At 31.5% G+C, this 11,955-nt stretch overlaps 2 protein-coding genes across 4 annotated transcripts in view; one reads left to right on the forward strand and one right to left on the reverse strand.

The window, feature by feature from the left end:
- Positions 1-9,278, forward strand: part of LOC117114439 (carbohydrate sulfotransferase 14-like) — a 10,494-nt gene extending 1,216 nt beyond the window's left edge. Inside the window, exons 1-4 of one of the 3 annotated variants that reach the window (XM_033258108.1) lie at positions 2,473-2,575; positions 5,225-5,431; positions 5,869-5,909; positions 7,333-9,278. In XM_033258108.1, coding sequence (XP_033113999.1) covers positions 5,302-5,431; positions 5,869-5,909; positions 7,333-8,319 — 1,158 coding nt within the window. In that variant the 5' untranslated portion in view covers positions 2,473-2,575; positions 5,225-5,301 and the 3' untranslated portion in view covers positions 8,320-9,278. Of the gene's footprint in view, positions 1-2,472; positions 2,576-4,500; positions 5,432-5,868; positions 5,910-7,332 lie in introns of those variants that run through there. The other 2 variants (XM_033258107.1, XM_033258106.1) reach the window with 2 other exon arrangements.
- A 481-nt stretch (positions 9,279-9,759) lies between these two features.
- Positions 9,760-11,955, reverse strand: part of LOC117114438 (amidase-like) — a 20,854-nt gene continuing 18,658 nt past the window's right edge. The window contains exons 10-12 of the mRNA XM_033258105.1: positions 11,755-11,941; positions 10,888-11,177; positions 9,760-10,412 (exon numbers count right to left, since the gene is read on the reverse strand). Of these exons, the coding sequence (XP_033113996.1) occupies positions 10,978-11,177; positions 11,755-11,941 (387 nt within the window). The 3' untranslated portion in view covers positions 9,760-10,412; positions 10,888-10,977. The remainder of the gene's footprint in view (positions 10,413-10,887; positions 11,178-11,754; positions 11,942-11,955) is intronic.

Below are 11,955 nucleotides of genomic sequence, written 5' to 3' on the forward strand. Positions count from 1 at the left end.
CTCGAATACCTCGTCAAGGCCTCATTTGGAATAAATAGGCCCTACCTCCCTCGAATAAACGCCTCGAGGCGTTTCTTTTTTCCAGAAATAAACGCCACCCACCCCACCCCCTTGAAACAATTCATGCTATTAATTTTCAACTCCAGTAGAATTTCATTTCGTCTAACCTGATTGGGATCAATAAATCTGAACACGCAATAACACATTTTGACGGTAATTCTGTGTTGTATTTTAACACTTACAGTGTTGAGTATTACGTGTCCATTTTACACCAAAAAATATAAACGCCGCCCTCGATTAAACACTTCGCTCGAGTAAACCTTGTGGTATATGCACCCTATAGCCCCTTAAAGTGTAAACAACCTCGTATATCCTGATACTATAGAGGAACTTGCCAAGCCTTGTAATAGTTCCCTATAGGCACTCCTTTTCCTCCAAGTCGCTGGAAGCTTCGGCGTTTTATTTTTAGTTTGAACTTAAACAATTTTAGGTAGGCCTACTGATTAACGTTTTCAGTTTTTGTTAAAAATAAATCAAAGAATACATAAATGAAATGAACACAATAATCAATAATTATCGCCTCATACGTTATTTTGAGTGATGTAGATAAATTCGTTGATATTGAAAACATAGGTGTAGACACTAAAATCAAAACATTTGGTCTATTACTGAATCTACTGCTGTATTTAAGGAACCACACTTAACATCATCCTAATTTAATTACCTTTGGCTGTTAAATGTTTCTATTAAAATTATATAGGAAAGGGTTTTTTTTTTTAAAGTTATGATTTTGTTTATAAAAAAAAACGAATGAATAATAAAAACATAAAGAAGTGACAAGTAAATTTTAAAAAGTAAAAAACATCTACACTAATGCAAAATCCAATCATAAATCCTGTGGTAAATACACCTTAGCCCATTGTGTATAAACAACCTCGTATATTCTGGTACTAGAGGAACTTGCCAAGTATCAATCGCTTTCAATTCCCTTAGACACTCCTTTTCTTCTCTCCAAATACATGGAAGCTCTTATTTTAACATACTCGAATGTATTATGTGTTTGTACTGCATGTGCTACCAGAAGAGCCATGTGACAGTAATGTTGCGTTATTTTCATACTTTTTTTTCTTTTTTTTGTTTCCTGGTGAAATAATTAATGATATAATAGGATAACTGGCCTAACAAAAGATTACTGGTTAAAATGTAAATATTTAAGATTTTATACAGTGGACATTTCAAATTCAGTGGGGTGCGTCGCAACCATCTACCCGACCCATATATGGATATACGGGTCTGGAAAACTTTGCATTTTAATTGCCAACTAAATACAGTACCGTATCATATGCTTATTAATTAGACACCGCGTCTTCTCAATTTTTCCAATATTGTTTTATAAATTCTTTTTCCACGTTAAACGCTGTTTGAATTCAAATAAAGATACTATTGTTGTCGTTGCTCTTCTTCCGATGCCATATTCATTTGCATGGCTTGGTAGTCCTTTTTTACTTTTTTGTTAAGATGTATCAAATTCCAGTTTGTGAGTGTGTTGGTAAGTTTTAACCTCTAGGTCCACAACTATATATGCTACCACACCAATAAAGACCTGTTTTTCCATAATATTCGTTAAAATAGTAAATTAATTATTAAAAATGTAATACTACTAGTAGTAGTAATACGTTTTGCTTCAGTGTGATTTTGAAATAACAAAATATTATAAAACTATATGTGGCTTTCAATAAGGTATAAGAATCAACGCACACATCATCCATGTGATCGATTCTTGATTTAAACCATACATTGACATAAGTCAAAATTGAAACTCAACAGTTCACGTTATCACAGTACCGATTCATTTACAGTCCCTTATTAATTAATATTTAGACAATGCAAAAATGTATTGCATTTATTTTATGTATATTATTTGTCTTTGGTTGAGAGGCAAGTAGCATTTCTGAATAAAGGGGAGAGTTAAAGCGACAATCGCTTAATATTTTTAAAACTATTTTTGACCTCCCACCCTGACTTTCGTCATGGCGAAAGTCATATGGTGCCATGTGACGGTCTGTATCCGCGCCTAATTGACATACATTTTTTAAGACTGTTTTCCACTAGGCGAATTTATTCTCGCGAATCGAAGGTGTCGGTTCGGTTCCTGATGAGCTCTAAGGTTGCGCACTCGAACCGACGCTTTCGACACTCGTGAATAAAATTATTCGCAAGTGGAAAACAGGCTTGACAATTCTCAGTCACGCATATGAGCATCTGGCTGTGTGTCATGTATAGCTTTACCAACTTTTATCTGGATATTTATATATTATTAAGTAATGAGATAAATAAAAATAATGGGATTTTAGATAAATTATAATATAATATCTGTAATAGGGCCTAGTGAACGTAAATTATTATAGAAAGAATCCTATTGGGGGTGCTGCGCGTGCATATGTTGCGATCACTACTACGCGAATTACACTGGACGCGCGGACGTGTTCTATTATTTCTTTTCTCGTTACATCGTTGCATCGTCGTCGCTGAATGTTGTGTTTTTAAATTATTATTATAGGCCTATAATAATAAGGTAGGACTAGGCTTAGCATGGCTCTTGACGTTGGAATATCTAATCAGAAGTTCCTCTGTAGCTAGGCCTAGAGGCCTCAGACATAGCCTAGGCCTAACTAGGCCTAGGTTATATTATAATAATTATTAGGAGACTAGCCTAGGCAGGCTAGACCCACACCTAGGGCCCAGGCCTAGGCTAGGCCTACGTACGTACTACCACAGTAATACTGTACAAATAATAATTAGGCCTATGCCTAGAGTAGTGAGGAGAGCAGGACACAGGAAGAAGACATATGGTTAGGGCTCTAGAATAGGCCTAAGTATATGCCAGGTCCACCCTCGCCTAATAATATGATGTACAGTACCTTCTCTTTAAATTAAATCACTGTACTAGGCCTGTCTCTTATACACATCTAGATGCATGGCAAAATTAGGTTATTAATTTTTATTTTTTTAAAAAACGAATAAATAAAATGTCCATCGGTCAACATAAAAGTGGCTGAAATAAAAAATATTATTATATAGGCCTAGGCCTTACGTTACACGCATATAGATTTGGACTTCTACACCCTGATTTATTGTACTTACTCAAAATCAAAAACACTTGGGTAGGCTTTCATAACGATTTCAACATAATTTTTATTCGTTAAAAGTGAATAAATGTCCATTGGTCAACATTAAAATGGCTGAATTAATAAATATTATTACTATTTATATTTATAGGCCTATTTCCGATTGTACAAACTGAAGTTTAATGTCAGTTAACTTAATAACGTAATTTAACCTTTATATAAACGAATTTCCATAGCCTTACGTCACGAACATAGGCCGAATTATAGATTTGCACTTCTACACCCTGATTTATTGTGCTTTCGAAATCAAAAACACTTGGGTTGGCTTTCATAACGCTTTCAACATAATTGTTATCCAATTTCATAAATTAATAAAAAATAAATATCTGAACCAAAATCTGTCATTCCTTTTGGATACCCCTAAAAAGCAACCATCTTATTTCAAGTTACTGTATACAACATTTATCCAATTATACCAACGAAAAATTTACTCCATGGTCAAAAATTATTATTATTATTATTATTATTATTATTATTATTATTATTATTATTATTATTATTATTATTATTATTATTATTATTATTACTCAAATATTAATGTCAAACTGTTAAATCTTATTTATCTATAATGTTTGTAAAAGACTACCTTAAAATCTCGAATAGAAGCCCTGGGAATTCTCTTTTAGGACCATTTGATTGGGCATCTTTTCGAGATGGGCGTCTTTTCGAGATGGGCTTCTTTCCAAGATTACTTTTGCAAACTGAAGAGGTGGGAGGGTGCATCAAAAGGATTGCAATTCAAATTAAGAAGTATAGATTTTCAACCAGGGAATTTAAAATTCTGTTTCGATTATAACTTGATACTGACACGCTATCATAATCATTGAAGATAATGTCAGTCAGAATGTAAGTACTATCTGGAAACGAAGATCACTTGATTAGAAGCCCATGGACTACTTTCACTGGAACGAAAAAACACCAATGGCAAGAAAAAGAGAACAGGTGAACAAGCACCTCCACAAATCTGTCTTACCTGGCACTTTTTCGAAATAGGCTTTTAAATATTTCTTTTGCAAACTAAAGAGTGGGCTTCTCGAGATTAAGCCCATTGAGCTACTTCTATTTGAAGTTTTAGGTATGTACCAACTAACCTCCGAGCTCGCGTTGTCTAAGGAATAAATTGCTATTTCTTACGATAAAACGACGTGGTTATGAAATAATATATCAAGGTATCTTTATTTTCAAAAAATCAAAATATCATCGCAGCACAAAGCTGAATTGAGATAAAATGTACAATAGTTGTATTTTTAAAAAAGTCTTAAAATTACAGGACAAACACAAATTTATACCACAGAATCCAAAAATCACACACAAATAACCAAATTAAACAAGATTATGAAACATTATAAAATTGGAAATAAAAAACCACATACATAGGTTATGATATACGTCATTGCAAAATTATTATAAAATAATCTGCTGTCTAAGGTTAACAGGAAACCAACCAGCGTTTTATTTCTTCGGTGCGCGTGGTGTAACTCCGTATATTGGTTATGAAACCTAGGCACATAGAAACACGGGCAAAGGAGCACTTGGATCGGGACAAGTCCTCACACATGTTTTCATGTAAAACATCTAATTCTGTTTCACTATTCCTGATTCTGCACGCAATAATTTGCCCTTTACATTGATTGGGAAAATCCTTCCATCATTATCACTATTTAATTCTATTACATGACTTACCATAGTATTCAGCTAAGTACTGTAGTAGTAGGCCTGCTTGACATTATTTTTTTTTTTTTTTGCATTAATTATAACTGCCTGTAAAGATAATATTTCGGAAATAAAAGACGTTGATGGGAATAATTTGGATTTTGTTAATTCTTAAAGTTAAATAATAAATTGTTCTTAGATTTTTTCATAGTTTGTTCTTAGAAAAAATGTAATCAATTTATACTTAAATAAACTCTATCCAACGTTAATGTAAGTACTATCTCGAAAAGAAGCCCTTACTATCTTTTGATTAAAAGATCAAATTAAAATTATAAAATAAATTTATATTTGAATAAACACTATCCAACGTTATTGTCTTATAGGTCTTCCTACTAATAGCTGGTTGGTAAGGAATTGCATAGCTTTTGACTTGAAACAAGAAATTGTGATTGACGTGAATATGCCGATTCGTTACTTTCAACATATAAGAAATCGAAGTGTTCAGGGAGCTTTTATCACATTCCTTGTTTTGCTGTTGACGAGATTCTTTCAGGAAATACAAGACATCGTCATCAAAACACCAGTCCTTGGTATGCAAGCAAATACAGTATATTCATTCTAAAGCTAGGCTTTAAGTGAAGTGCTTATTACAAAATATTGGAGGGTTGTATTCAGTTGTATTGTACATGAATATCTGACTTGTTGCTGTGTTAGTAATAGGCCTATTATTAATTCTGCCATCTCTAAATAAGCACCACAGTGCTTATTAGTGAGCGGAGTCTCCGGACCTTAGTAGAAAAAATGAATTTTATGTGGTACTTATTCGAGACCTGCAAAGAAGGCACTCATTTGGACGTTTAAGAATTCTGGTAAAAAAAAATAGATGAAAACCCTTGCCCCTATTTAAATACAAAATATTCTGTACTTAATCTACAGTGTAGGCCTAACTTATTAAAGTTGTCGTAGGTCTATTTCATTGTCCTATTATGTTGTCCAATTTGAGTAAAACCTTATTTTCTCTTTAAAGGGTTGAAGTCAGAACAAGGATTGTTTTCACGTCGTGACGATGTAAGTTTATACGCACGTTTTTTTTTGTTTTTTTTTTTCTTCTAAATTTAAAATAACACATAATATCAGTCTGGATCCCTTGTAAAGTTAAATTCCACTGACAACATCTATGCGCCAAATAGATAAAGCCTGGTTTCCTTAAAATCGCTACACTGTCGCGCGCTACAGTTTTTTGTGCAATGGTTCTACAACGTTGCATTCCCCAACGCAATCGGGAAGGCTCCTCGATTCGACCGACCAATCAGCATTACCGAAAACTGTCGTTGATAGCGTGTAGCGATTGTATGGAAACCAAACTTCACACTATTATTTCACACAGAATTTCTAAACCGATTAACTATAATAAAAACAATAACAATAACATTAATAACAACAACAATAACAATAATAACAACAATAACAATAACAACAATAATAATATTTATAATAATATTAATATTAATAATACTAATATTAATATTAATATTAATAATAATAATATTGATAATATTAATAATAATAATAATATTATTACTAATAAGAATAAGAATAATAATAAGAATAAGAATAAGAATAATAATAAGAATAAGAATAAGAAGAAGAAGAAGAATAAGAATAAGAATAAGAATAAGAATAAGAATAAGAATAAGAATAAGAGGAAGAGGAAGAGGAAGAGGAAGAGGAAGAGGAAGAAGAAGAAGAAGAAGAAGAAGAAGAAGAAGAAGAAGAAGAAGAAGAAGAAGAAGAAGAAGGGAGGTTTTGCAACTTTACGAAAACGACTACGTCACATATACGTCATATTTTCGTTCGCAAATTATAAAAATCCTGTTTCGCACACACTGAAAAAATACAAATAAAAAAAAAGTTACCGCGGAAGTAAATGCCAATAAATATCTGTATTAAGTCGTTGGAAGTTATTCTGCATTTAATTATGTTATCGTGTGAATATTTATATAATTCTATTGTTATAATAGCTTTTGTGTATGCAGCCGTTGCAGTCGTTTACGTTTAGGCCTTTTGTTAGATTGTATAACCAAAGTATACGATCATACTACCTTTCATTATCATATTAATGCAATAATCACAGTGGTATATTATAACTTATTATAGAACACGTAATCATGCTAATAATGGTATAAAGTATAATACCAATATTCAATACTTTAAAATTGATTATTGGTATTGTAGATATAAAAAAAATATATAATAAAATTATATGTATTTCTTATAATTGTGGCAGTAAAGTATATTTTACATAATTATGCTTTAACTACGGGTAAAGTGAACATTTTCTTGAGAATAGTGGGCGTTTAGGTTGCTGTACTATTACAGTACAACTTAATTCATATGCCTAATGTTAGCATTTACTGGTGTTTGTGCTTAAGGCGTACCATATTTTTGATATAATTACTAATCAATGTTTCATTATGTTTTACTTCAACAGGATTGGTTTGCTCATCCTCTTGATAAACACCATACTGAATCTGTTAGACGAAAAGTTGAAAACGAGTCCGCGTACTTCATAGAAAACCCAAATTCTGTAGTCAAAAATTACAATTTTGGCGTCTCCCAGCAGCATAGAAGAACTTTGCTGCGAGATGAGTGTCGTTATCGAGCAGAGAGCAGCAAACCTGTCACAGAGTATCGTCAAAATATTTCGAAAGGTCTCCAGTACATTCTTGTTGTTGATTGTCTACGCTTGATTTTCTGTCAAGTGCGTAAGGTATCCTCCGTCACATGGCGCATGGCATTGGAAGAGGCCTCCGAGAAACTCGAATGTGGATCGGTTCGTCTCTTAGGTTCTTACTCGGATATTGAAAAGCAAAAGATCATACGGGAATATACCAAGGCGATATTCGTTCGTGAACCGATAGAAAGACTTGTTTCGGCTTGGAACAATAAGTTTGCAAAAGGAAGATTTTATGAAAAGCTGTACGGTCCAGTGATAGTTGAAAAGTATCGGAAACCAGCTCTGCCAGACAACCAACGATCTAAAAAGAATGATACATATTTGGTCCGAGAGACTGCCATCAACAAACCTACCTCTCTTAATAAACGTGATGATTCAATATTCTATAATATAACATTCGAAGAGTTTATAAGCTATATAGTCGACCCTGATGTCAGTGTCGCCTCTGGTGCCGATATGCATTGGCAGGACGTAGAGACCAGATGTGCCCCATGTGACATTGCTTATGACTTTATCGGTCATTTTGAAACGAAAACTATTGACGCTCAGGCATTGTTTATGAAACTTGGTACAGAGGTACCTTCTCATTTTCGAAAACATCACCAATCCTTAACAAATAATATATTGCGAAAAGAACTCAAAACCTTGCCAAAGTATATAATTCATAAACTGTATGCAAAATACAAATCAGACTATAGGTTATTCGGCTACAAACAACATATAGGCCTAACGAAACTTTAATTCCAGGTAAAATTCGCCTACTATTAGTATTTTTTGGTTCTAAAAACAAACCTATGAAATGCTTTTAACGAATGGTGCATTTTCATTTACCTTTTTTTGGCGAAGACAATTTTTCATATAACTTTTAAATAATTCACATCGACTTATTATAATTTACAATAATTTTCCATCGTGTCTTGCCCTTTGACTTTCTGTTTTTACTCCTTTTTTAAAATATATAATAGCACATGTTGAACTGCAGTAATTCATTATCATATTTATTTTTATCATAATTAAGGTGTTACAATCTCTTTTCGTAATTTTGTGAAGATAATCTTTAAAGTAATTACAATAGGGTAGAAAATACTACGCTCTTTAGAGTGGAAATTAGTTGTTTGTGAGGTTTTAACAATTAAAACAGTGTATGAACTTGGGTTGAATTCACAATGGATTTAGACTCAGAGGCCTAATTTTATAGATTAGTTTGTACAGAAATGCCTGTCTGTATTATGTCTTAGTCATACCACGTTAAAAGCACCAGTTCTTGTCCGATCACCGAGGTAACCAACGTTGGGCCTAGTTAGATTAAGATATACGGTGAATATTTATTTCATATGTTGTGTAGTTAACAAAATTGAATAACTGACGTATTGTAGTGTTGCTATATTGCTGTATTGAATATAATACACACACTGCCGATGCAATTCCACGAGAGCGCAACGTGACGAGGTGCGTGAAACGGATTGTTTTTGATGAGGATCATCAGATTCAAACACTCACAGACGATGGAGATTCATCAGTCGCAGTGTGTAACCAGCTTCAGACAGTACGGTAACAGTGCAGTCTCCTAAAATCACCACCGAAAATATGACATTTATCAATAATAATAATAATAATAATGTTATTGTTATTATTTATTTATTTACTTATTTTATTATTATTATTATTGTGCAAGTCTTATAACATTTATATATATGTATATATATATATATTCTGTATATATATATATATATATATACAGTATATATACATATTTATGTATATATATATATATACAGTATATATATATATATATATATATATATATATATGTATATGTATGTATATACGTATGTGTGTTTACATATATAATGTATATGTATGTGGGTGTATATATATGCATACGTATATGTTGGCCTATTTGAAATGTCATTTCCTTGTTTCTTGCAATTAATTCTGTAAATGTATTTTTAATGTGTTAAAGTTAAGTGAGTGTAATGTCCGAATTTTATGCCTGTTTCTAATTATTCAAGCCACGTTTATAATTCAATTGCATTGTTTTGATTGTATTTCTTTGCTTCTCCTTGCTGGAGGTTATTTTTGAATAAATGATGATGATGATGATAACACTCTGGCTCTTTTTTCCAGAAAGTTTAGTCTATACAGCACAGTACAGTAATTGAATAACACGTTGTAAGAGTATAATAATCGGTAATGAAATTTATTATTCATAATAAAGGAAGCATTGTTGAAGGAGTTGGCGCAAAGCTATATAATTCAGTTAAGTTTGTATCACAATGAAAACTAGTCATTCATTTTTTTTAAATTTATTTAAAACATATTTATACAGAATACAATTTCAGACAAGGGTAACAGTCTGAATGATCCTGTTTAAATTAATACAATTGAGAAGAGATTTTATTTTAAATATGATAAAAGCTTATTCTACAACACAGAATACATTGAATTTTGTTAAAAGACATCCACAAAGTTAAGATCACAGGATTAAAGGTAATACAATTAATGATACACGTATTAATCAAATATTAACTTCTCGAAATTAACAGCAAAATAATATTGATAAGTATTAACAATACTGAAATTAACAGCAAAACAATACAGATAATTACTATCAGTACGGAAATTAACAGCAAAATAATACTGATACTGATGAGTTTCATGTTTCCTTTACTTGTTTTTGATGCAATGAAGTGATATTTTATGGATAAGTTTATTATAAGTAGGAGTATTTTTATGGATTCTAAAATTATAGCATATAATTATACATAGTTATTCAAATAAGCCTACATATATATATATACAGTATATATATATATATATGTATATATGTATATGTGTTTACATATATAATGTATATGTATGTGGGTGTATATATATGCATACGTATATGTTGGCCTATTTGAAATGTGATTTCCTTGTTTCTTGCAATTAATTCTGTAAATGTATTTTTAATGTGTTAAAGTTAAGTGAGTGTAATGTCCGAATTTTATGCCTGTTTCTAATTATTCAAGCCACGTTTATAATTCAATTGCATTGTTTTGATTGTATTTCTTTGCTTCTCCTTGCTAGAGGTTATTTTTGAATAAATGATGATGATGATGATGACACTCTGGCTCTTTTTTCCCAGAAAGTTTAGTCTATACAGCACAGTACATTATTGTTTTTGATGCAATGAAGTGATATTTTATGGATAAGTTTATTATAAGTAGGAGTATTTTTATGGATTCTAAAATGATAGCATATAATTATACATAGTTATTCAAATAAGCCTACATATATATATATATATATGTATATGTATGTATATATGTATGTGTGTTTACATATATAATGTATATGTATGTGGGTGTATATATATGCATACGTATATGTTGGCCTATTTGAAATGTGATTTCCTTGTTATTTGGGTGCTGAATCACGCAGTTTTTCATACGCGTTAGCCACTTTCAGTAATGTTATTTCGTCGAACATCTTCCCGACTAACATCATCCCGATTGGTAGACCATCTATGAAGCCAGCGTTGATGGACAGTGCTGGGTGACCAGTCAAGTTGAAGACAATGGTATTATTTATAACGCCATATGATTTTGTAATTAGATCTGTTCAGTAAAAAACAATATAAAAACCATTAATTTAAGTGAGAAAACGCCACTCTAGGAAACGGATAGTTAGCTTAAAACAAAATAAATAAAAAATGTTTTAAATGCTGTATTAATAAGAAAACTAAATAAAATACTCTGAATGAATAACAACTCCAAGCCATAAACAAACATTCATTTACAAAATATACAATAATACATTAAATTATTTCATTAAAAAAATCACGGAAACAAAACTCACTAAGATTTATTCATAATTAGAAAATACTGTATCCATAGATTAGAAAAATATTTGACGATGACGAGGACAAAGTAACATTTGTACAAAATTCATTTCATATTGTATTGATATATATAAAAAAAAACTATAAAACAAATAAATACATGTTTAATTATGAAATTATGATTATTGTTTGAAATATGAGCATTGGAGTGCTATTAAACATTTGACTTTGTTTTATACAAATGAAATTTGTTTAAAATAGTACTTTTGGAACATTAAATCTATAATAGATATATCAATATAGAATATAAGCTCATTGGCTGATTGCTAACAAAAAAGGGGATTTAAACAAACCAGTAATAGATGTATCCTTCTGTGGAAGTTTAGATGGAGGATATGGGATCGTTGGCATTAACAGTACGTCAAAGTCCTGGAACACTTTGTCGAATTCGGCGGCGAGTAATCTTCCCAAATTTTGACCTTTCCCATAATACCGTCCATGGTATTCGTGTTTCATGTACTCTCCAATCATCCAACAGAGCTAATGATACATAA

Source organism: Anneissia japonica, unplaced genomic scaffold (genome assembly GCF_011630105.1).
Source record: "Anneissia japonica isolate Jap-2015-1 unplaced genomic scaffold, ASM1163010v1 scaffold3845_len455572_cov173, whole genome shotgun sequence".
Taxonomy (NCBI): domain Eukaryota; kingdom Metazoa; phylum Echinodermata; class Crinoidea; order Comatulida; family Comatulidae; genus Anneissia; species Anneissia japonica.